Source organism: Thermobia domestica, chromosome 3, assembly GCF_964235325.1.
Source record: "Thermobia domestica chromosome 3, izTheDome1.hap1.1, whole genome shotgun sequence".
Taxonomy (NCBI): domain Eukaryota; kingdom Metazoa; phylum Arthropoda; class Insecta; order Zygentoma; family Lepismatidae; genus Thermobia; species Thermobia domestica.
The window spans coordinates 15,181,478-15,209,072 of record NC_137456.1 but is presented as its reverse complement, the minus strand read 5'-3'; the positions used below and the strand labels follow the sequence as shown (position 1 = coordinate 15,209,072).

General features: G+C 38.2%; 1 protein-coding gene across 2 annotated transcripts in view; it reads left to right on the top strand.

The window, feature by feature from the left end:
• LOC145680186 (uncharacterized) overlaps window positions 1-27,595 on the top strand; it is a 52,379-nt gene that overhangs the window by 17,818 nt on the left and 6,966 nt on the right. The window contains exon 4 of one of the 2 annotated variants that reach the window (XM_081750429.1): window positions 10,557-15,754. The exons of the other annotated variant lie outside the window; for it this stretch is intronic. Coding sequence (XP_081606555.1) covers window positions 10,557-11,358 — 802 coding nt within the window. The 3' untranslated portion in view covers window positions 11,359-15,754. Of the gene's footprint in view, window positions 1-10,556; window positions 15,755-27,595 lie in introns of those variants that run through there. 2 annotated transcript variants of the gene reach the window in all.

Genomic DNA, 27,595 nt, shown 5'->3' with positions numbered 1-27,595 from the left:
ATATTTAACTTCTTGCAGGGGCGGATCCAGGACCGACTTCTGTGGGGGGGGGGGCGGTGCTTTGTCATACTGCTACTTTTAAGGGCTCCAAACTTTGGGATGGGTTTTATTTATATATATAAAATAAGAAAGTTTCCTTTTCTGGGGGGGGGGGGGCAATCGCCCTCCCCTGGATCCGCCCCTGACTTCTTGTGTAGAATAGGAATCAAAAAATTCTTTCAGGAGTAAAGATATCTGTGGTAGATGGAAATCTGTTGAATTTAGCAAGAAGACTGTACATGAGCGAATTCTAGACTATTACAAATCTAGGTTTTGGAATTTAGAATAGACTTGTATTAAAATAATAATAATCACTGACGTGACGGCTATTTGCGGGCCTGAGCTTGCTCCAGCGCCATCTGTTAGCGATAGGCATAACTACAAAGAGCCTAACGATGAACACGTGACCAGCACGTCACGTCACCTTCATTCTAAGAGACGTGTCAGGAGCTTTCTGGACCTGGTGGTCGTCACGTCTTTATTCACGTCGTCACTCCCTAGTTTGCCTCACAGCGCTGAGTGGACGCCGAAAATCGAGTGCACCGGCCAGAAATCGAAACCGGGACCACGCAGATGTTGCTACCGCCACCTTCTGCCTGGTCTCTAAGCCCGACTGTGAAGTATACAAGCTTTGCGAAAAGACAGGTTGTTGAATACCTGTATATCTATTATTGGTGAAAGTACAAAGTAGCTAGGAATTATGACTTCTCAGTGCAACTAGATATAGATTGTTGGCCAAAGTTGGCCAATTAAAAAAAATAAATGTTTTATTATAGGAAAACAGAATCGGAACGAACTGAATGTACCTGATGGGCTTTCTTGATAAACTTAAATGTAATCTGCATAAAGTAATTCCGGTATGTGGTAGATTATGTTTTGTTAATTTGATTATCAGATTAATGTTCTCCAAGCCACAAATTACCATGAATGTCACTGTTCAAAGAAAAAAAAAATATACTTAGCCATACACAAACACTAAATATCTGATCGTAATAAATCCAAAAGATAATCTTCAAAACACATTTTAGAGCATTTGACACCATAACCTTCTGGTTCGAAATTGCTATTGTTCACATTTTACTTTTTTTCTTTGTGTGATTCAAGTCGTAACAAGATCGATCCACATTCTAGATCGCTGTAGCTGTTTAACAAGGTGCGCTCCTAGCGAAAACCAGGAAAGTTAGAATAGCCTGAAAAAGAACAGGTTTACACGAAATATGCAATAATATACATTCGTTACAGCTTTCATACAGTGTCTTGATGAATGTGAGATAGTTCAGGTTGACATCTCATTGGATATGTACTTTGTAAAAAACAAGAACCTGTTAATTAGCAATAAATATACACAAAAAATATCAACGTTAAATAATGAAACCTCCAAAATATAGACTGGTGATGGGGTTAATTTACAATGGATTCCAAATTCTAAATCATATTTCAAAATGTTAAGTGAACAATGAGCTAAGATTTTTATACTTAAATAGTTTTTCAGGGAATGTGCTATATCTAAGTAAACAAAAGGCAATTATCAGTACAATTACGATTAGTATTCTCATAAACAGTGTAGTACGTAATTTCATTCTTCAAACTTAATGTACTTTTTCAATATTATTATTTTGAATTTTAGGCAAAAGAGCTACCTCACTATCTAACTTACTCTATGGCCTATGGAACCCGGAGGTTCACAAAAGCTCTCCACTGACTTCTATCCTTAGCCAATTGGATCCAGTTTCTACTTTGTATTCCTATCTCTGCGAGATCCATCTTAATATTGTCCTCCCATCTGCGCCTAAGTCTTCCTAATGGTCGTTTTCCGATTGGTCTTCCAGTCAAGACTTTGAAAGCGTTTCTACTTTTTTCCATTCTAGCTACATGACCTGCCCACCTAAGCCTCCTAGACTTGACGACCCTAACAATGTTGGGTAAACCGTATAAACTATGTAGTTCCTCGTTATGAAGCTTCCGCCATTCCCCATTCTCGTTCCTCTTGGGTCCGAATATTCTTCTCAGGATCCTGTTCTCAAATACTTTCAGTCTATGTTCTTGCCTCAGATCTACCTCACTCTCTAGAGAAACATTACAATAGGTACTTCTACAAATATAAGGCAAAGTGACTCACCTTATCAGGAAACAATGCTTTCCTCTCTTTCCATTTATTCGTATGGTTATTCATGACGGAATTGGTCTAAAGCCCCTGACTTTTGATATATCCGGTATATAATTTGAAGGCTAGTACTCAAAAGTACCTCTAAAACATCTCAAATTATCAAGATCATCATCGTCTTCAGCGACTATCGGTTTGTGACTTGTCAAAAACTAGCAACAATCCCCAGCATGTTAGTTAAAGATTCAAGATAACAGTTGGTAGTGTGTGATGCAAGCGATGTAGACTTGATAGAACATGGTATTAAATAAGTGCAAGGGAAGGCTAGTACGAGGGGGTATCAGAAAGTTCGTGCAATCACCTAGAAAGAAATCCATTCTGGAGAACTCTGACACCATGATGGTATTAGTCCTTCTCTACGTAATCACCGTGCCTAGCGACACATTTTTTGCCAGCCGTTCTTCACTTTCCATAAGCCTGTTTTGTAAAAGTCCGCAGTTTGGCTTTGAAACGACAGTTCAACCTCAGAAATAACGTCATCCCTACTGTCAAACGACGTCCACTGAGTGGACGCTTCATTTCTGGAAAGAGAAAGAAGTCAGTTGGTGCTAGGTCTGGTGAGGATGGGATGGAGCAATATTTCATATCCTAATTCCACTGCCTTCATCATGAATGCATGGGCAGAATGAGCTGATAGATTGTCTGCCACTTCTTTTGTGACCAATCCACGACGTTTCTTCGTTAGTTTCTCTTGTAACTTAGTCGGGAGATGGGAATAATAGGTACTAGTAATAGTTTGTCCCTGTAGTAGGTAACCTGTCATGATGACCCCTTCACAGTCCCAATAAATAGAAAGCATCACTTTAACGGCAGATTTCTGCATTCGTACGTTTTTAGGAATGGGGGTGGAGGGGTATTTCCATTGTTTGATCATTTCTTTTGTTTCTGGGTCATAAAGATAAAATCCAACTTTCATCCATTGTTACTAGCCTGTCGAAAATATTCTCTTCATCCACCTTACAGGGATGCAACATTTCTCTTGCATAGGGATGTACCGATATATTGGTATCGGTAATATCGGCCACTTTTGGGAGTATTATCGGTATCGGCAAATGAACACCGATGTCTTCCAAATTATTTTGAATTTGTTTAATATTAACAGTGACACTTATATTTCATCGGTTTCTTTTAGACTTAGTGTACGCCTTTGATTTGTACTACTCACACTCAACGGATATTTTTAATCCCTCGATGCCAAATGAGTGGTGGGGAAAAGCCAAAGGTCGTCAGTCAGGATCATAGGCGCCCGAAGAAAATTTTCTAGGGGTGGGGTGGGGGGCATTCCATGGTTGCTATATTACGTCTGGTATTTAAAATACGTGGTTTGCTATATTACGTATATTAAAGTCTGTGCGCGAGATTTCCACACTCCTAAACATCCCTAGGTCCACTGTGTCTGATGTGATAGTGAAGTGGAAACGTGAAGGAACACGTACAGCACAAAAGCGTACAGGCCAACCTCGTCTGTTGACTGACAGAGACCGCCGACAGTTCAAGAGGGTCGTAAAGTGTAGTAGGCAGACATCTATCCAGACCATCACACAGGAATTTCAAACTGCATCAGGATCCACTCCAAGTACTATGACAGTTAGGCGTGAGGTTAGAAAACTTGGATTTCATGGTCGAGCGGCTGCTTATAAGCCACACATCACGCAGGTAAATGCCAAACGATGCCTCGCTTGGTGTAAGGAGCGTAAACATTGGACGATTGAACAGTGGAAAAACGTTGTGTGGAGTGACGAATGACGGTACACAATGTGGCGATCCGATGGCAGGGTGTGGCTATGGCGAATGCCCGGTGAACTTCATCTTTCAGCGTGTGTAGTGCCAACAGTAAAATTCGGAGGGGGTGGTGTTATGGTGTGGTCGTGTTTTTGTTGGAGGGGGCTTGCACCCCTTGTTATTTTGCGTGGCTCTCACAGCGCAGGCCTACATTGATGTTTTAAGCACCTTCTTGCTTCCCAGTGGTGAAGAGCAATTCGGGGATAGCGATTGCATCTTTCAACACGATTGAGCATCTGTTCATACTGCACGGCCTGTGGCGGAGTGGTTACACGACCATAACATCCTTGTAATGGACTGTCTTGCATAGAGTCCTGACTTGAATCCTATAGAACAACTTTGGGATGTTTTGCAACGCCGACTTCGTGCCAGGCCTCACCGACCTACATCGATACCTCTCCTCAGTTCCCCAAGAAACCTTCCAGCACCTTATTGAAAGTATGCCTGCGAGAGTGGAAGCTGTCATCAAGGCTAAGGGTGGGCCAACACCAAATTGAATTCCAGCAGTACCGATGGAGGGCGCCACGAATTTGTAAGTCATTGTCAGCCAGGTGTCCGGATATTTTGATCACAGAGTGTATCTAGTAGGTTAAAATAGTATTGTATACTTAAGGATCAGCTAGTATGTATGAGAAGTATATATATTTCTACACTTCAAACCAAATACTATATTTTAGACAAATATAATGTGAGTATAATTCAAGTTTATTGACAATCAGGAAAAAGTACGATAGAAAGATCCGATATTTTTTCTCTTTTGCTTTAGAACTTAGAAGTTGGTTTTGAACAATAGTTGTCGTGCAGTTATGACATTTTATTGTTTGTTGTATTATTTCTTACATCAGTGTGTAAAAGCATTTAGCAATTTTATCAGTGATAGATATAATGTGTACAGTCTTAACCAAAACTGAATGCCCATTTTGATACATGTTTTTCTATCAGTAATTCCGGAACGAATGGACTGATTCATACGGATTTCTGTAGTATACTTATTGTGCACAACACAAAGTGTACAAGAGCATTTAGTGTTTCGGAAAATTATTAGAGGTTTTGAACAAAGCCTGTCAGAAAATTATTACGAGGTTGTAACAAAGCCTGTCGGAAAATAATTACAGGATTTGGAATGAAGCATGTCGGAAAATTATTACGGGGTTTGGAACCAGCCTGTCGGAAAATTATTATAAGGTTGTAACAGGGTCTGTCGGAAAATTAATACGAGATTGTAACAAAGCTTGTTGGAAAATTATTGCGGAGGTTAGAAACAAAGCTTGTGGAAAATTAGTACTATGGAATTTGGAACAACGCCTGTTGGGAAATTATTACGGGGTTTCAAACAAAATCTGAAGAAGACAGTTCATTTTAGTTGCGATGCAAGTTTTAGATCGAATTTTTTTTTCCAGTAAGTATTAAGAGAGTGTTTGTGTTACAGTCGGAACGGTTTTATCACCTTCACCTCAAGCAACATTGCATCACAGGGAAATGATAAGCTTTTCTGCACATTAAAATAGAAAACTCAGAAAAGAAAATTGCATACTTCTTTAATGTGCAGATTATCATAACTGATTTTTTTCGAGTTTCATAAGTAAAGAAGCAGAGTAGTTTTCCCGCTGATAGTTTATTTATTTATTTTACTTACTTATTTACTTACTACTTTTTCTTTCTTTTTCTTTCTTTTGAAAATGAAAACAGTTTAAGATACAGCTTTCTTTTTAGCAATAGGGAATAGTATCGCCGAAAACAGTCAACGAACCAGCAATATCAACTTTACAATACGTTTCTACAGCTGTTGTTGCAGGCAGAATTACATTCTGGAAGGCATATACTCATCCTTACAAAGGATAACGTGTCATTCCATTGGTTCATGCGTTCTGAATTTGAATTAGCTGTCGTTAGAACGTATGTAAGCGGATATTCGTTTTTTGTTGTTGTTTAGTGTTGTTAAGGGTAATTCATCTTGTTGACTGAAGTATATAAAACCTTCGCCTGTGGTTATTACGGAAGATTTTACCTTCTGATTCCAATTTAATGAGAAATGTGAAAGTAGCTTTTAACTTACTGATCATTTAATGCTTCTTACGAGAACATGCTATCTAGGGGCAAGGATTTAGAAAGTGTGGTTGACATGATTTTATTCGGACATGGAGTACGACTTACACTTCTTACTTGTCTAAAAGCTCAGTCTGTTTTTAATGTTTCGATTTTCGTGTAACTGTTTTCATCTCAGAAACTAAGAGTTTTTTCTTTCTTTTTGTGTTAAAGCTATTGTGATTAAAGGTTTGTGTAACTATGATGCAAAGTACGTGGGACAGTCAGAAAGTTAGTTGCACTCCTTCGTAAATATTTTCAGTCAAAGGCTATTTTGATAAACCTGTGTGACAACACTACAGACATGTAATTGTGTCGTGTGACGTAGCGGCTTTCACGAGGCAAGTGGAGGTGTTCTGATAATCAGTCGTAAATATGTATCGACAGCTGCAAGTGGCGTCCAAATTGGAAATGCGTGCAGTGACTCGTTTTTGTGTGGGCGAAAAGAAGTACCTGCACAGAAATTTATCGGTAGTTGTATGAAGTTTATGGGGAAAATGCAATGTTATGTCAATCTATCGCGACGTGATGCATCATGTTTGAGAACGGACGTTCAGATATTGACGATGCTGAGCGCGAGGGAAAACTATCACCCTCCTTATAGCCCAGACCTTTCACCATGTGACTTCCATTTGTTTGGTCCCATAAAAGACGAACTTTCAAAGCTACGATACCACTCGGATGACGAGATGAACGCTGTAGCCCAAAAATGGTTATTGGGCATTGCAGAAAGCATAGAAAAACTTGTACTATGCCTCAGCAGATGCTTAACTAACGGAGGTAATTACGTTGAAAAGTAGATTGTGTATGGAACTTTACGATACAAATGAAGTTATTGTATAATTTCTATCCTGTTTTATTTTCTTAAGTACTGCAATTAACTTTCTGAGTGGCCCTCGTACAAAGGACACTAGGAAAGTTTTGGAAATATAACAGAACGGATCATCAGAGGAGTTTGCAACTTAGTGCATGTTTAGACATGTCTAAACCTGCATTGTAGAAGCTCTAGTCATTGTCTCAGTGTCAGTTGATTTTTAGCTGTGTTAGTGAAATGAGATTGAGATGTCGCTATGGTCAAAAACTGAATACCGGGCAATTTTGCACGTGGTTTAAGTGTTAACCAGTGTTTAGAGGAAATGACTCTTGTCCTTGGAGAGGATTGTCTTCATCATACAACGATTTAGGTGGTACCGAGAGTTTCAAAAAGGAAATTTTAGCCTTGAGGACGCTCCAAGGTCAGGTTGGCGATCTTCATCTGAGACTGAACAAAACATTGCTGCAGTAAGGAAGATGTTTAAGACAGATAGATGGGTTACATACTATCAAATAGAGGTGTGCTTGGACATTAATGCATCAGCAGTTCGTGTTATTCTCCGCGATCACCTTCGAAAGCTTTGTACCCTTTGGGTACCACATCACTTCACCTACGAACAGATGGCACACCGTGTTTCACGGTGCCGTGAAATGTTGAAAAAATTTTAAAATGGCAAATCTGCCTCTGTGAACAGATGACGAAACTTGTGGAGGTGTGACCGGAAGACGATACTGAAACTTGGCTCTATTACTATGGCGTCTCGATCAAGGCTCAAAACAAAGTGTGGGTGTTTGAAGATGAGCAGATTCCCGTAACTATTCGAAAGTCCATATCAGTGAAGAAGAGAATGATTGTGGTATTTTTTAGTGTGGGAGGAATTGTCAAGCTAATTGTCTTAGAAACACAGAGGACAGTCACAGGAAAGTGGTATACCGAGGAATGTCTACTTAAAGTTCTTACAGCTCTCAAACTATTGTGCCCAGACTTAAGGATGGACAAATGGTTTCTTCACCACACCAGCGCTCCAGCGCACAGTTCAGTAGTTTGCTCAGAATATTTGACCAGCATCCTCCATTTAGTTAAAACTGTTAGAGCACCCTCCATTTAGTCCAGATCTCGCTCCCTGTGACTTCGCGCTGTTCTCCTATGTGAAGACCATACTGAAATGAAGGCATTTTACAAGCTATGACGCCCTATTGAGAGGCTTGGGACGATGAATGTGCCCAGATCTTTGCCGAAAGATGACAGAATGTCTTCGACGACTAGTTTCGGAGACTGGTAAAATGTGTAATGTGTGGCGGAAGTACTTTGAAAAGAAATAAGATCGTATTTATTGCATAACTTCCCTAGTGCCTTTTGTAGAATCTGTTTTATGTAATACTAATTGTATAAAATGGTATGTACATTATGTAGGTTGTGATTGATTGACAATGTTGCCATAGCGTATTTTTCACGAAATCCACTTAAGTTATTATCGTCTGTAACAAGTAGTGCATGAAGATTATGTGTTTACATATACATGTATACACTGTATCTGTACTCTTAATCTGTGTAGAACTTAATATGATACGTTCCTATACAAGACCAAAAGTCCATAAAGTATCTAAATAGTTTTTTGTGAAGTATTTGAAAGAGGATTCGTGGTTTCGGGAGAAAAATACGTGCTACAAGTGTTTCTATTTCAAAAACGTAAGCTGAAGAAAATTGACAAGTTCTGTACAGTGTTCGTCACCTTGAACGAGCAGGAAATTTATCTCGCATTTTGGTGGAAGAAGTTTCTTTACAAATCCGAGATTATGATTTTGGAACACAGCTTTTCGTTCACATATTACACTAAGCGACTTTTATTAGTGATAGACATTTCCTTATTGTTTTAATGTGAGGATATATGTACAAAAATTACCGATTTGCTCTCGAAATAATCTATATTGGGGCAGTAAGGATAATTATGAGACAATGCCTATGGAGGCTAATTATGAGGCACCCCTCATTGATCTTCAACCACTGTAGGTAAATACAAATTAAGAGCATAGGCATTTAGTAACATCCTTCACTAACTTTTATATCTACTCGTGCAGTTCACCTCCGGTGTTTGGGGTCCCTAGTTCGATCCCAGTTCGCGCCGTGTGAACTTTGTGGTGGACAAACACCGTGCTTGTGGGTTTTCTCAGGTTTCTCCCGTTTCCTCCCACTTTCTTCATTCCACCTCTGTTGTAAAACCAATAGGTGTTGGTGGAAGCCTGGTAGGCATTTACAGGTTAAGTTGAATTTGTCTCTTGGGTTTTTGTTTCAGAGTTATTTTTTTAAAATCTCATTTTGGTTATATGGAGGGTAATTATGAAACGGATGCTAGATTAATGTATTTGAGAAATAACTGTTGTCTGTCTTTGTATCCAAGTATGTTAAGTTTCAAGAGTTTAGTAGTCGTATCGTCTTGTTTCTTAGTTAACTTTCAAAGTTGTAGATGTACATTGTTTTGTTGAAAATAGCCTAGGCTGCATATCAATATACTAAAACATAAAGAAATAGAAGTAGCCTAAGTTGTTTTTTAGTGAACAGCCCAGTACTTGGTCTAAATTTGTTTCATAAACCTGTTTTATAACCTGGAACTATCTAATATAGGCTATTAGCCTATAGGCCTATTATAGTCAACTCACTGAAATGTTAGAATAACATCAGTAGCTATTTCCACTTTCTTAGTTAGTTTCTTGTAATTCAGAAGTCAAATATTTGTATATCTTTATGTAATAAACACAAAATACCGAAGACTTCTTTGTCTCACAATTGGATTCCTTCATACCTCAATATCACATACAGAAGCCTGAGGACAACAAGTGTCTCATAATTACCCTTTTGGAGGGAAGTTATAAGACAGCAAAAATGTAACATTTACTCATGAAGTTATGAGGGGACAGGAAATTTCTTGGCAGCGAATTGTTAGTCTATTGGTATCATAAACTGCTGTCTAGGTTAACTGCTTTCAAAACTAATGTAAGCTGAGTAACGTGGGAAAGTTGCGAAATCTGTCTCATAATTACCCTTACTGATCCTATGCGAAAGTTTGTTAATCATTTCAGATGCATAATAATACAGTACACTGAATTATTAGTTATAGACTTAAGATTATTGAGACATTAGTATAGAAGCATTCACAAAGAGCTCCTTCCATACGCCAGTTTTACACTGTACTTGTACTTCTCTTTCATTCTGCTAGTGTTAAAACGGTTGGAGTTGGCACTCGTGATATCTAAAATTATAAGTTGTTCGCATCAAGAGCTCTAACTAAACTGCATATAATGACCACAAAGTTGATTAGAATTTTGTTAGATCATTTATTGAGTACCACAAATGTGTCATAATTGATAAAATCTTGTATAAAAGTCTTTCAGGTTTTACTTAATAATTGCTTCTGATCTCTACTCAGTATTTGAAATGTATCCACTTATAAACTAAAAACTAGAGTAAATGAAACATCCATGTTTAAGAAGTTCTCGCTCTTTGATTAGCATGAAATTGATTATATTGTGAAATATAGTTGTACAAAACCGCTTCGAAATGTCAACGGAATCTTTTTTAAGTAAGCTCCGAGCGCCACATGGTTAAGTGATAAACTGGTAGCTTGTTATAGAAACTTAAAATTCAGAATGAGAAGAGTTTTACGTTTGTTTTCAGGCCTCTGAGGAGGAGTTTGAGGACAACGTCATCTACAAACAAGAACCTTAGTGAACTTACGGTGCCAGAAGAGAATAATGTAAAGAATAACAGTGATTCATCAGCGCCATTGCGTGTGAAATTGCCAGGAGAATTCGAAACAAAAGTGATCAGTAAACGAAGAGGGCGTGGGAAAACTAATACGTCATTAGGAACAACTTGTAAGCAAAAGTATGTGTGCGAAGTGTGTAAAAAGAAATTCATTAATCACTCGTCGTATCGGAGGCATGTACGTAACCACAGTGGCGAAAAGTGTTTCGAGTGTTCTGTTTGTGCGAAGCGATTTTTCCGATCCGATCACCTGACCACCCATCTTCGTATACATACTGGCGAGAAGCCATTTGTGTGTCATGTCTGCAACGAAGCATTCGCTCAACAAGCAACGCTTTCCGCTCACTTGCCGAAACACTCGACCGAGAGACCTTACGTGTGCCCCTTGTGCGGTAGATCATTTGTCAGGAAGGTTTACCTGGATGTCCATGTGGAAAGACATATGAAGAAGAGAAGTGATCCCTTGGGAAAGACCAAGTGTTCCAGATCCGTTAGTAGACAGTCAGATGACAGTGCATCTTTTGATGTAGAAGACCACTCGGATGGTCCAAGTTCAAAGGGTAGTGGTGTAAAATTCAGGAGCCATTCTTCTGATTTGGGGTCTGAAGTCAAGTCCTCGGATAAGATGAAAGAGCACATTTGTTCTATTTGTGGCAGAGAGTTTAGCGAGGAGAGAGATTTGAATATACATGTTGTAAACCACATTGTATAGGCCTTCAGTATAGGTATTCGTTATATATACAGGGTGTTTCAAAACAACACCGACAACGTTTGGGAGGTGATTCCCGACACCAAGATAAGACAAAAAGGATAGACCAACTTAGGTGCACACATTCTTCCTTTTGGAGTTATGGGCTGCCGAAAACGTGAAAAAATGAAATTTGAAGGCCCATCCATAGCTCTGAAACTATGGGACCTACCGTCATTGGGTCAAGATTTCACGTAGGAACTGATATGTGCTCTATCCAAGTATCCGTGTTTCAGAACCCTGTGGTACTTTCGCAACAATTTTTATAGAGGTGGTTGGTGAGTACTTAAAATTATATGCCCGCAGCCAAACTCTCTCTATAAAAATGTTTGCATGAGTACCTTAAGATTCTAAAACATGGATTTTTGGATATGGCACATATCAGTTCTTAAGTGAAGTCTTGGCCCGATTACGATAGGTCCCATAGTTTTGGAGCTATTTATCTTTAAAGTTTATTTTTTTTATGCCTTCAGCAGCCTATAACTCCGAAAGGAAGCATTTGTGCACACAGGTTGATCTATACTGTCTGCCTTATCTTGGTGTTAGGAATCACCTTCCAAACGTTGTCGGTGTTGTTTTGAAACACCCTGTGTATATATTATGTAAATGAATGAATGCATTGGAGTAACTTGTAAGTCATTCTTTTCTTTTCTTTTTTTTTTTTTTACATGGTAATTATTTGGTGCCTATTGAAAAAAAAAACAATGTACAAGGCGTATCCGGAAAATTAAGTACCGTTTAAAAAAATTTAAAAAAAACTATTAAAAAGGTTTGTTCAAGCCAACTTTATTTTAACATGAAAGAGCACACCTTAAACTATTTTTCGATATAGTTACCACCAATGTTCAAACGCTTGTCAGCGGGTGACCACCTTATCGAAACCTTCCTCAACGAAACATCCTGCCAGTGAAGACAGCCATAATTGCACAGCATGTTTTCCACTTCACACAAAATAACCATAGCTCAACCGTATTGGCGTCAGTGAAGAGGCAATAAACCAGAGAAAGTAGCGCGCATGCACGGAGCGCCGATACTAATATTACTATGGCGTTCAAATGAAACGGTGCGTATTTGTCGGACACTGGCGGATTTTTTTTTTTTTTTTTTTTTTCAAAACGGTATTTACTTTCAGAACACGCTTCCTATCTGGTAAAGATCTTGTATTTACCAATAGATACTATAAGATACATTATTTAACAGGTTGACTGCCATGAGCATCGTATGTGGTGCTCACCCTATTTTTCTCTGAGGCCATGAGCACCATATATGATGCTCATGCTTGATATCACCAATTACTAACTTATTCAGGTTCTTGAGCATCATATATGATGCTCATGCTCATATATGATGCTCAATTACTGTGAGACAATGAGAATCACATAAGGTGCTCGGTCCCATTGGTACATTTTCGCGAGAAACAAAATATCGCGACAAAAATGTGATATAACTATCCATAATCGAGCCAAAGGTAAGATTAAATTTTTGGCCTCCTGGGACCAGTACCCTCAAATCACCTTGGCAGTCAACCTGTTAAATATACAGTGTTTTTTACCTTGTATCCCCAAGTTAAGTGATTTACTTCGACTGTTTCAGTGTGTTGTGCTAGTTTTTTTCAGTAACTTAGTAAAATTGCTAAGCTGGACACATTGTTAGATTTTGTCATCTCTATAGAACTATCCTAGAAGAAGTAGTTCCAAATTTTAAAAACTTTATTTCTTATTAGAAACTTGTGTATTGTGTTAATAAAGGTTATTCCTAGTGTTGGTTCTCAAAACGTCATGTGAATACGTTAACAGCTTTATATGAAAAAGTAGGACAGAGCCCATATTCATTAAAAATTTGGTTAACGTTGAACGGTTGTAAAATCAATATGGAAATGTAGCCGTACTTAAAAGACAGTAATGTAATGATTAAAAAGAAACCTTCTCTGACAAAAAAAGAAGGAGAAAATCAAGAAAGGAAGGAATATTATCAACAGTAATAGAAAATAACAGTACAAATGAAAAAAATACAGTAAAATCAGGGAAAGCTAAAAGTAAAAATAACAGGAAAACTAAAGAAGTACAATAATAATGGCAATGACGACACGAAACGGTGTTTCATGGGCAGGGTGGCTCAATGGTGGAACGCTTACCTCTGAATCATGGGGATCCTGGTTCGAAACCCAGCCAAGTAAGTTTGTGGTAGACAACATCATGGTCTATGGATTTTGTCCGGGTATTTACTTTTCCTTCCGCATTCTTATTCCAGCGATTCTTCCATCACCATTCATTTGTCTTAATCATCCGTGTCCCTTGTCTAAAGGGCATAATCGTGGGACGTTAAACCGAAAGATTTCATTACGAAACCATGTTTCGCGCCAACAGAGAATTGGAAACTTTCGTGCGAGTGAAGAAAATGAAGGTGGGTGTGGGTTTTACGGTTGAAATTCCGTAAAACCCAAGGATCTTATAAAATAGAGGATATGCCCGTATGTATCTTCATCCTATTAAATCAATGAAGCCAAAAAACAACCGAGAATCGGCGCGTCTGATTGGCTACTCTCGTTTATGCCATCGTCTGATTGGCTACTTTCGTTTCCGCCATGATTGTTGGCTCAAAACATTGGGCGGAGTGGGCAGAGTAGGGGTGGCGAAACTGTGACGTATGGCTTCAAGATTTTATTGTAAGGGCAGATCCTCTATTTTATAAGATCCTTGGTAAAACCATTGATCACTTATTACTCTTCAACCCAGCTTCTTAGCAAGGAAAAAAAAAAGATACCAATTAACACTGAATTTGTAAAACTTCCTGTGAGTACAGAGAAAGATATAATGTCAGTAAATCAGTTAACTTAAAAGATACAAGGTGAAAACGTTATGGGAGCCATAGACGCGCACACTTCATGACCAAGATGCATGAAAGGTTTCTTTCATCATGCATGTTGGAAGAATTTTTTGCCCACACATCTAACAATTTGCTGTCCAACTTACTAGCAGAATGAATCGGAGGAAAGAGTCGTGTGATTTCTTCCGCTGTCGTGATGGGCAGACCTACATATAAAACAACCAACTTGCATGAACGAACACATAGACTGTAAACATGCATGAAGAACGGCAAAACCATCATGCATGTTTACAGAAGATTTTGAAAACTTTCAACATGAATGAACGATCTACTTGCCAGTGGTTTTATCATTTTTCATGCATGTTGGAAGGTTTCTTTATGCATGTGTCTGCGTGTATGGGGCCCTTTACATGTAAACAACTTCTTTGTAGTCTTTTCTCAAAAGTGTTCAGAACAGTTGCAATTCTAATTCGAATTTCTATAAAATCAAACCAGTCGTTAAGAAAATGTGATACATAGCTACATAAGAGAAATGAGAATATGTGGTTATTGTGTAATCGCATTCAAAAGTTGATTTCCTCTTTCAGAAAGTATTTTATCAGTAATTTCTGAATGATCTGGTCAATGGGAATAAATTCTTTGTTAATTTTTCTTGGAAACTTGCCGACAAAAGGAAAGTTTATCTTAGGTGAATCTTCTTTTTGAACGTTAGTGTATAATTACAGTGTAAAAAGATGCACACTCATGTCCATAATGATTTTGCAGGGTACTTTTAATACTGATATTATGTGTTTAATCGGAAAAAATATATTTATGATAAGTTTCATAGGAAAAGAATTATAAATACAAAAATTGAATGAGTCAAACAAAATGTTGCTAAATGCACAATAATGTTTTATTTTGGTTTTATTGTTCTTATTTGCTGCTTTTTTGACATGAAATTTGCCACATACATGTCTTTGCTGATTATACACATACTAACATTGTAAGAAATACCGGGCGAATTCGCTATCAAATTATATTCCTACAACATGTTTATAGATATGCGACAATCATTTTGGACATAAGTGTACATATAGTTATGGTTAAGAAATCCGGACCAACTTTTCTTTTCAACCTTTGGTTCGACCGGTCCCGGATTCGATTCCCAGTGGGGACACTCGGTCGAAAACGTGTAAAAGCTTTTCCAGGCTTTTACGGAAAAGTGAGGTTTTCCTGGAGTTTTTCTTATTCCCACCAGGCAAATGCCGGGATGGAACCTAACATAATGGTCCCAGACCGCTTCCTTCCTTCCCTGTCCTCGGATCGCCGAGGAACGTTATCCCTTATACGTAACGAACTAACATAGCCATAGATGCCGAAAGCCCATAACCCTTATTCCTAATTCCTAATCATTTTCTTTTCAAGATGTTATTGTTAATTTGTGTATTTGTAATGTATTTTAAGTTTATTTCTGTACTTTGTACCAATGAATTTTAATTGCTAATAGAAAGTTTGTAAAATGGCACAGCATTAGGAGTTTGATTTATAGTACTTATCTGAAAAATGGTGAAGACTGTCATTTCTTTAAAGTGTCCGTTTTGAAACATAATTAAGGTAATGGGTTGCCTGGAATGAAATGAAAATGGCAGCTGGTTTGAGTGGGTATACTAGCAAATTACTAGCAAATGCAGATATTCTCTTTAAAAAAAAAATATTTTGTTAATAATTGCATTTGTAATGCATAAACAGATTTGGTATTACCAGAAGACTGTTCAGATCGTTATATCTACCTCAGACATATTGATCTCCCAAACAAAGAGACAAATCTTGCTGTTCTTATGCAACAGCGAAGTTATTAAGCACAAGAAACGTACAGAAGGTTGGTCGATTCATATCCGACCAGTTTTAAGAGATACCGCAGCGCAACACTGATCATGTTCTGTTGCATCCTCAGTATTGTGGACTGTCACACGGCATTAGAGTTTCCACTGTAGCAAGCTCCGGTGCAGGACAGGTGTGGGAATTCTGTCCCACTCCTCCCTGCAAGCTTTCCATAGACCATCATCCAGGGTGCGCGGGCGGCAATATTGAAGACGACGTTTCAACAATCAAAATGCGCAAAAATCCACTGGATTGACTTCGAGGCTTGTCACAGGAATGTCTTCAAACTGAATGACACGGAATCCTACTTCCTCTGGCATTTTCTGATAAAAACGTAGTGATGTTCTAGCGGTAAGACTCGAAGTATTGTCCATATCGATCATCGCCTAGTTTGCGTCCATTCCAGACGATTGTGGGATGTCTCTCCGATAAATGTGTGCCAGAATGTATTCTTGAAAGTATCTTGCATTCACCTTCACATTTTTGTCTACCATGCGTATCAGCAACTTACCCTCATATCCGAATTCCGTAACAACCATAAAGCCACGAGGGAAAGTTTCCCTGAACTGACGAACAAAGTTGCTGCCCTCCTTGCCGTCAGTGTCACGGTATGTGATCGCCCGAATGTAACCACCAGCACTGAGATGGAGATATGATTCATCCATTGAAACAACTTTCTTCCAATTGGAGCCGGCCATATACTTTTCATACAGTTTTCTACAGTTCGGTGATGTGATACGGGAGCAGTTGGTGTACACGGGCCTTCTGCATACACTTCAACCTGAGGCGCTTGCGAATTGTTTTGTTCATAGTCTGAGGTGCAATCTGTAGCTTGTATCACGTTACATCGGGAGATTTTCTTGGCACAGCAATCGCCAGATTCCCCTTAGTACTACGTGTGTCACTTTGCTTGCAGCCCTTTTCCTGGTGGTTTTCATGGGTGAATGTTTTGCAAGGGAAGCATGTTGTGTGTAACGGGCCATAATAGCTCTCACAGTAGTAACTCCAAGTGTTAACCCATTCTCCCGACACTGTCTCACAACGTACGAAAAGTTAGCTGGAAAAGGGTCATTATATAACTCTGCCAATACTGGTTGATTTTCGGCACCATGTGATAATACTTGCATACTTACAATGTCAGACATAACACAGCTCCCGCCAGCAAATCCATAGTTCCAGCATGATACGCCAGGTGGCAGCACAGACTCGAAAATGGTCGAGTATACAGCGAACAACCTTGTGTATTAAAGTGCGATCGACGCATTATTTGGGTTTGAATTTGCAGCGGGTACGTAGCAACTTGCATACCGAAAGAAAACCCGGTAGTCGAGAGGTTACTTTAGCCGTAAAAGATCCTATGTAAAGAGTATCTATGTATCCGTAATCAGTAGAGTATAAATGTTAAATTAAGTGAATATAAGAGTCTTCGGTACGTATACCCCCTGTTTTTTTCTTTCTTCAATTTTAGTGGATAACTTAAACACAGTGATAAATATCAAAAATGTAGAAAGTAAGCCAGGTAGTCTCTGCAAAATGTTATTAAATAAACTATAGATATACCACATTGACTTGACACCTAATCTTCCGTTCCGAGCGCTGCTATCGGCTGAAGGAATTCCACTCCCTTTGGCTCAACCGCGAGTGTGTCGAGGGTGTGAGCTTTAGTTCGCATATTTGCCACGGCTCAAGACATTTTGGCAGCACTATACTAACAATCAAGAGCACTCTCTTTACGAAAGGCCTTGAAAACAGCTATTCAATTCATTTATTATTATTTTGCGGTTACTGTCTGACCCTGTTATATATTTTTTGTATTATTAATTGTCTGTTATTTACCAAAGTTTCTAAAATCGTAGCAAACACATTTAATTTAAATAACTTGACTTCTAGTGTTATTGATGAGGTATTATATGTTCAAATCATAATCTATTTACCATCTCATTTGTTGGAAGGCTTTAACAGCTTGTAATGTATGGGTTACTCGAAAACTTTTTGGCTCATTGGTGGAGCGTTCACCTCTGGTGCATGGGGTCCTCGGTTCGATCCCAGCTCGAGTCAAGTGAGCTTTTATAGTGTACAAACACCGCGTGTGTGGATTTTCTTGGGGTTCTCCCGTTTCCTCCTATCTATCTACGCTATATAACGCAACCTCGTGAACACATTAACTTCCGTAACTGGGATTGGATTTCAGTGACACGTTGCTGATACATTGAATGCCTTAATACCGCATTCCAGTTCGACAATGGGTGTCGTGGGTGCAAAGGGGAACTAACCCCCTCTCCCATGTAGACGTGACAATGACCATAGAGCTAGATAGACGGAACAAACGTCACTGGCAAGCTTTTGCACAGATGAACACGAACGGGCATGAAACATATTCAAACATTAAAAATTTTCCGGGTTACGACCATCGTCACGCACGTGCTTTCTTCGCACTTCTAGCATGTCCTCACTTTTTTCCCCATGTAATATCAGTCACTTTTTTGTAATAGTTTGTTCACATACAGAATTACTTTGTGGCTTAAGCAGCAGTTTTCGTCATTTTGCCTTCCTCAGATATTACACCCCAAAAATGTCATAAAAATTACGAACTTCAACTTTCGGATCCCCATAAATCTATCTGCCAGTAGTATCATAGGTGTGGATATTTCTGAAGACTCTTTACATGCAGTAGTATTCAGCACAAAATTTATAAACACCTCCGTTTTATGCCATTCCAACATACAACCCCTTTAAAATGTAATTTTCTGTACTGTTTCTGGTGATTTCGTATATTGGTTTGCAACCCTGCATATTTATTTAGAAGCAAGAGTATATATTCTCCGTGTGGCTTAGTCTCTCCTCTAAACATTCGTGTTTGTTTGGTGTTCGTCTGATTCGTACGTCCTGAGCAACTGTGGTTTTCGTACACGTTTGCAAATGCAAAAGATGGCATTCCCACCGACAGTAAAGATGACCGCCATTCAGGAACTCTTGTATATACGACAACGTGAATAGTGTTATTGGCCTTCTCATACACAAGGTTCATCACACTCCAAGTTTTATCATTTTCGGAGATGGTCGAGCAACTATTTTTACCATCTTTGGACCACTTCAGATGGATTGACCCAGTAATAAGCTTACATGGAAGTTGATTTAATCTCCCTCAAAGTACTGTCCTTAGCTAGCAGTGCATTTATCCCAACGTTGAATCCATGACTGGAAGCATTTCCGGAAGGCGTTCAGTCGCTCTGTCGTGGCGCTCACAATGTCAGGAATGGTGTCCAAACGTTTTCCTTTAACCCTTTCGGCATCCGGGGTTTTTGGGGTATTTTTTAGACTTTCAGTCAAGCAGCTACTGCATCGTCACTATTTATCCTAGGATCCTGGTTCATACCTTATTCTATTCAGAACGGAGCTGGCTTTCAAATGGTACCACTTGCATGTTCATACAATATAGGCCTACCAGGAGAGGGAAAACTGATGTCAGAGGGAAAATTTCGGGGGGAATTTTTTTTCACACTTTGGGCCCCTCTGGAACGGCCCTGTGTGAACGTAGAGATATCAAAAAATCTGATAAATAGTACTTGGTAGACTGAATGTGTGTGCCAAATTTCAAGTTTCTATCTTGAATACTAAGGGCGGGAGAAATTTTATCAAGAATTCCCACAATGCCCCAAATTACCGCAAAACACCATGATCTCAGGTAAAAAATTTCCTGAGACATCTCTATTTACCCTATGACTATAATCCGCCAATCATTCTCTTCAGAATAGAACTGCCTTTCAGGCGGTACCATTCACATGTCTCCATCATGTATCTAAGGCGGGAAAATCCCGGAAAAAGGGATTTTTTGGTAAAAAATATCCCTTTTTTCAACTTTTTGCCCCTCTGGATCCCCCCCTGTTTTAACGCAGAAATATTAAAAAAAAATCTGGTAAATACTACTCGGTGGAGTGAATGTTTGTGCAAAATTTCAATCTTCTACGTGCAAAAATAAGTCTGCCAAAAAATAATGAACATAGGCTTAATAAAAGAAAATATATATTTTAGAATTATGACGTCATCACCTCCTATGTCTCGACGCAGGAAGGTGTGAAACCATACGTAATGTCCTCTACAATGCCTCTGGACTCGAAAAACAAAAAAAAAAAAAAAAAAAAAAAAAAAACGGACGAAAAAGCTCAAATAGGAGAGTTATAATGCAATGTACCATGAAACACCCGTATGGTACAAATTGTACCATGGATGCCGAAAGGGTTAAGCACAGTTTTAATTTTTAGGAAGAGCTGAAAATCGCGTCATGTTATATCTGAAGAGTACAGTGGACAGACAGGAATATTTTTTCGGCCGAAAATTCCTATTCGTCAGTCCAGCTCGGGGAATGTCGCACTGACTCTTCTCATTTCCAAATCGATGGTTAAAATGTTTTGTACGAACCCGTACGAGATGTTTAGTTCTTTGGAAAGCCCCTGAATAGTTATTCGTCTGTTTGAACGAAATATTTTTGTCACTTTTTGCATGTTTTCTTCTGTTTTTGAGATTAATGGACGACCCGAATGTTGCTCGTCTTCTGCCGACTCATTTCCGCTTTTAAATCTCTCATACCATTTGTAAACAGTCTTCATATTTTACAGCATTATCACCGTACACCAATTTCAATGTTTCATGAGTTTCTTTGGCACTTTTATGCAACTTGAAACATAACTTAATGTTCACACATTGTTCGAAATCCATGATGTGTGACAGACACGGTAAACACAACCTTACTCTAGTGGCTCTGGACGCTGAGTGACTAGTCAGAACATGTTCTAACTTGACGCTGCCTGTCTCAAGGAATCAGACTATCGGACAAATTACATCAAATGGTGTTAGCTTCAGCATTTCCTGCTTAAAAAAACAAAATCATTCACAGTATTTTTAGTCACACCTTGAATCTCTCTAAACACCTTAATGAGTGTCAAGAGGTGAAAACAAAAGATCATTACACAGAAATACAGGGTGACAAGAAATAACCCGTACAAAGTTTGCCATATCCTGTCAGGAATGTAGTGTCCTGTAGCAAGATAAGTGTTGTTTTGTGTACTTTTACAATTTTTTTCGGCTTCCGCACGAGAAAATTATTTTTTGTTTCAAAATAGCAGCCAAACGCAGAACAATGTTGGAACTGTTACGTTAATTAAAGTGTCAATGAAAAATTGTACGTTTGCTTATGTTCCAAAAACGACAGTCTCAGACGCAGTTCGCGATTTCAGGAGCTCGGCTATGAAGGTGACCGTCCTAGAAGAGGAAGAAAGCGCACAATCAACACGTCCAAGAACCGCAAGATCATCAAAAAGCGAGTATAACGAAATTCAAGGGTCTCCGTGAGAAAAATCCTCGGATCAACCGCGAATTGGTGCGGCAAATAAAGAAAACAGCTCAATCTCAAGCCTGCAAGCTCTAAGAATTTCAGTTGCTCACGGACAAAAACAAACGCGTGCGACTCGAACGATGCCGCCTTCTCAAGCGCCGGACCGTAGGTCAGCGATAGGAGCGCATTCTCGTAACCCTTCGAGAAGCTGTTCACCGTGGAGCAGGCGCAGAAGCACCAAAAAGACAGGACCTGGGGCCCGTTCCACCATTTAACTTTGCAACTTTTCACTTTTCACTTTGCAGTAAGTTTTCTGTTCCACGAAAATTTAGTTCTGCAAAGTGCAAGTGCAAAGTGAAAAGTGATAAGTTACGAAGACTTTGCAGAATTTTTGAGGTTATGTTCCACCATCTTATTGAAATTGAAAAGTGCAAAGCGAAATGTTGCAAAGTTTTGCCGTTTTCTGCAAGGTGAAATTTGACTTTGCATAAACGGTGTAGTTGTCTTTTAGTGTTAAAAAATGATTCGGTTTGAACGGTTGTATTCGTCTAGTGATGAAAGTAGCGATGAGGATATGCCGCACAAAACGTATAAAGATAGAATTAACTTTTGTGGTATGAACTTGTTCCAATTTAAAGAATGTTTTCGTTTAACAAGTGAGCAAGTGGAATTTGTTTTGCAATACATTGGACCGGCTTTAGATAAAGGGACGATGAAAAGTAAAGCACTTACACCGCGACAGCAAGTCCTTCTCTGTCTTCACTGGCTTGGTAATGGTGCCCAAATGCATGGTGTAGGACAAATGCATAATGTGGGAAAAGCTACTGTTAGTAGAACTGTAGATAGCGTAGTGAATACCATTATTGACATTATGTTCCCAAATATTGTGAAGTGGCCAGAGGATACAGGGGATATAGCAAGGGAGTTTCTGAGAAGTGGTGGCTTTCCATCAGTTTGTGGCTGCGTGGATGGAACTCTAATTAATATAGACGCTCCTCCTCAGCGTGAAGAAATATATGTGGACAGGCACGGGAAGCACTCAATAAATGTTATGATGATATGTGGTCCAAATTTTGTGTTTTATAGTGCAAGTGCAAATTGGCCAGGGAGTGTGCACGATTCCCGAGTGCTGCGTAACTCTGCGATAAGTCGTCTTTTTGAAGAAGGTTGGAGGCCATTTCCTGGAGCGGTGTTACTTGGCGATAGTGCATATGGATTGAAAAAATGGCTTATTCCTCCCTTACACAGAAATCCAGACAATTTGATTGAACAGCGTTTTAACAGGGCCCACAAAAGAACACGGCGCATTATTGAGAATAGTTATGGGATTTTGAAGGAACGGTTCCCTTGTCTAAATCATTTGAGAATGACACCACAAAAGGCTGCCAAAGTGGTTCTGGCGTGTGCAACATTTCATAATATTGCTTGTACCATTGGAAGAAAAGATGTATTGATTGAAGACAACGTGCAAGAGAATGACGATGAAATTGCCGAGGTCGAGGAGGAGGATTTACCCCAACAAGCAGCAATTGATCGTTTGAATAGCCTACTGCGCTATTTTTCCTGAACTGTGACTACAAAAAATTCTTCATTTTAAGCTAGGTTTGGTTTCAGGAGAAGATACGAGAACTTTTTGCTTATTAGTTTTTTGTTTGGGGGGGGGATACTTTTGAGACAAACCTGGCGGTTCTGTGATGAAGCTGAGATTTGGTAAACACGTTGGTATATCGTTAAAAATTTTGTAACAATTATAAATAGTTATTAAACACGAAGTATTTATGCTGTAATTATATTTTCGTTTCATTTCAATGTTTATTTTACTGGTACATAATTGACGCTCAGGTAGCTTCGGGTTAAGTATGGAATCTGGGAGTCCTAATTTGCATTGTTTACAAGGAATGAAGGGTTTGAAATTTTCTTTTTAAGAAAACGCAATAAAGGTTAATGTAGTTAATGAAAGCACGTTAGAATGAGGTTCTAGAAGAATCTCTGTAAGCATATTTCGTTATAAAGGGGCTTTCGCTGTGGTTAGTTATAGGGTATTAAATATTTAATAAAAGCAAGAAATTAAATTTCAATAATATCAACAAAAGTGTTTGGCAGCAATTGGATTGTTTAAGGATGAAAGACGCAGACCTACACTGCCATAATTTTGTTACTTTCAGTTTCAGTAAGCAAACATACAAAGCTATTCCTAAATGAAACTGGAGAAATATAATTGGGATATGCAGTGGGAATTTTCCAGTCAACATACTGGAGTACCGTGTATACAAGATGTGAATAAGTACCCTACAATACAAATCCAGGACAATTAAAAAAAAACTGCAATACCCAACATGTGAATGCAGATTAATAAGTTTCTTTACATCACAACTGAACACTATTTTTTACAACCTCGTTTGACTTTCAGTAATTCTGGATCGATGTTGCGGAACAAATTTACGTCAATGAAAATATATATGTAGAGCAAGCGTAATAATTCTTTGTAGGCATTTGAGTAGAAACTAAAATGCGAACGATGCAAAGAAAGCTAGCATCACATTTACTTCTTCCTCATTTACATGTATTAATAAAATGTTGTTTAGATTGTTAAAATGCGGATCTATTTAAACCAAGAGCACTGGTTTGAACCGTAAAATTCAGTTTTTTTTTGTTTATTTTCAATAAAAAACATGGTTTTTGCCAACTCTGTTCACACCTGGCAACAGAACACCACTTTTTTCTTTATGGCTTTTAGTCAGGGTTTGAAAAAACCCGTTTTTTTTAAAAAAAAAAAAAAAAAAGCCCAACCGACCTGAGCCCATGTGGGTTTTTTCGGGTATTTTCGGGTTTAATTGGTTTTTTCGGGTTTAATTGGGTTTTTTCGAAATATTTCAATGTTTTTGGGGTAAAAGTGTTAAAATGTGATTTATATTTCAAGATTATCATTGTCACAACTTATCACAAAAATTTTCTATTCACTGCAGTTTTGAAAAAACGGCCGCCATTTTGAAATTTTACGTTGGATCGCTGCCAAAGTATATACAGCTAATTTAGAGTGTCTCGTGCTTCTACTCTGAACATGTCAACTTAAAAGACCAAAAATTGCACTTTATAGCGTGGATATCCGCTATTTTGAAAAAAGAATGGCCGCCATTTTGACATTTTACGTTGGTATGCCGCCAAAATCTATACAGGAAATTTAGTGTGTCTCGTGCTTGTACCCTGAAAATTTAAACTTTAAAGTGGTACCCTGTAGTATTGTAGTATATGTGGTACAGGCAGACGAACGAACAAATGTAGATCGAATCATCCCAGGAGTCTCAGTGACGTTCGCCAAATATATTAATTTAAAACAAAGATATATAATTCGTGTTTTATAAAATGAATGTTTCAAAATGTCTTACACGACATGAATATTTTCTAATGTAAAATAAATAGTTTTATTGTTGGAGTCATGGGCGGTGATTAGGGGGTGGGCAAAAGGGGCAGTTGGCCCCCCACTTTTTTGAAATTACCCATTAATGTATATAGTTTCATCTGGAAATATAAAGTTTTGTAGGTATTATTGGTTCATAGAATAAAAATAGTGCCATAAAATATTTGTCGTTCCATGAGTACATATTGGTTGTCTTCCCGTGGAATTGCGTTTACAGAAAGCTACAGGAATTGCGTTTAAACTGCCACTAAAAATGGCCCAAAAATTAACCTATTGGAGTGCCACAATTCGAGCGTACTTTAATTTCTTCTTACAAGGGCTCGATATGTTAATCAGCCGCTCTGGAACTAATTGAGATAACATTTCGCAAGAAAAGAAGTCCTTCACAAGTTATTCTTTAATTGCACAAAATTCAACAGTTCCTAATATGTATTTTCTTCTTTCTAATAATACGGAACAGGGTGGGGAAAAATCATAATTTAAAAAAAATGTTGATTTTTTGGATTTAAATTGATTTTTTTATTTAAATCAAATACTTTGTGCGTTCAATTAGAGGAAATTTCCTGAGCACTTGTTGCAAGACGGCTTTCCAGAAAATTAATTTTAAAAAAATTAAAACAGACATAATTCATATTTTATAAAATAAATGTTTCAAAATGGCTTAAATGAAATTCAATATCTTCCAGCGTAAAATAAATAGTGTTATTGTTTAATTATTCAGTTGCGACGCTTTGTGCGTTGAATTGCGGGAATTTCCCGAGCATTTCTTTCGTGACTTATTTTTTTCTTTCTTTCTTCGAAAATGCAGCTTTTTCTTGGTGTACATCGAAACTTCCACTAGTAAGGAAGTTTGAATTCAGCATTTGAAATAGTAAGAGTTACTACGTAATCTTCGGAACTCCGAGCACTGCATATTTTCTGGTAGTACCAGCACCTATGGCCTTAAACCCGATGAGGGACAACGTCCCTCGGCGTCACCGAGTCAGAGAGCACACTTTTCACGAAAAGTATTTTCTAAAATATAAAATTGCATATCTTACTTCAAACAAGCTATAAGCATAATCTATACATTAATTTGTTCTATAAGTACCTCAAGCTAAGGTTTCTTCTTTTAAAATTATTTTTTTAATTAATTCAGGGCATTCAGAAGTTTATAAAAGTCTTATGTTGTTGTATACCTTAACGTGAAAGCATCTAATTCGCCCAGGAAAGGCCAAAATCTGATAAAAAATCACTTTCAATGTAATTATTTTAGTTGTACCAACAATATATTAACAAAAAGCTCAAAAACCCAGGTGGTTTTTTTCAGGTGGGTCCAACCCGAAAAAACCGGTGGGTTTTTTGGGCTGGGCCCACTTGGGCAAACCCTGCTTTTAGTACCTAACATGTGTGCGAATTGGGAGGGAGATTGGATACATCTTTGATGTATTTTGCCCGTAACAGTGTACCTGAATGCGATATTATCCTTCACAAAGTCTTTTTGTCTTGAACCAATAAGGAGCAATTGTGCAAAGTTTCTTCTACTTCTGGCAACTTGAGTGGTACCATAAAAAAAAAAAAACATATTTTCAAAATAGTGACCCGTAGAGATGACAAGTCATTTTTTTTACAGGCATGGTACCTTCTTTGACCGAATTAGCCTGCAGTATGACTTGCATTTACGAGCAAGCACGATTAAATTCTACCGTGACCTATATCAACTTACCTATCTACCTACGAGCTTTGACACCAAATCCAGAAGCAATGGATTTGGTATAAAAAAGTCAGAAACCATATTCAAAAAAAGTTTTAGTTTACAAAAAGAGGGGGCCGATAAATGAAATGCTGTGGAAATCAGTTATTAAATACTTGAAGAAAAGCATACAAAATGTTCCATAGCTTCGTCCGCGATTCGAACCACGGATCTGCTAATTACGTGTCAAGCGCTCTAGCAACTCGGTTAGCTAGACCGTACGTATTTCTATGCTTATTTGGTGATTCCTCTTGACTCAATCTAACCAACTCTTTTGTATTGAAAATTCAAGATAACCTTTTTAACTGCATGAATTTGCAGCTAGAAACACTTGATATTGTTGATTAATTACTTGATTGATCCTAAAAGAAAAATCACTACATCAGCATAGAAATGCTCATGCTCTCGACAGCTCAATTGGTAGAGCGTCTGGCGTGTATTAAGAGGTCCGTGAATTCTGACCAAGGTTGTGAGAGTTTTCTATGCTTTTTAAAACTTTTTCAGCCTTCAGAGAGCTTTTATCTGAAAAACTACGAAGATTTTTTCTGGTTTTTGTATCGCACTTTTACTGGTAAAAACGCAAAATATGGTGGCCAAAATTGAAGGGGTGTAACAATTCATGACTGTGATCGGTAAGGCGAAGTGGCCAAAATTAACTATTAAATTTTAATGGATATTAAGATCCAAGTATAAAGATATGCTTATAAATAACAACGGTATTTCATCTCCTGTGTACCTTGGAGAATCTTACCCACATATCAGTGGTATTATTCTAACCTTTGAACAGCCAATTTTCATTTAAATAAATCTGAATTTCCATTATTTTTACCCAAGCTGCACCTAAACTGGAATTTATGTATTTTGTAACTGTTTTTTCAGCACCTTATTGACGTGCCAGCTGGACATATCTTCTGCGTAATCTCTTCTATTTGAACTTTTTATTCTACGTCCTGAAGAAGCTCCAGTAGCGAAAACTTGAAAATATATACATGTCCAAGTGTACGTAAATGTATCTTTTTTTTAAAAAAAG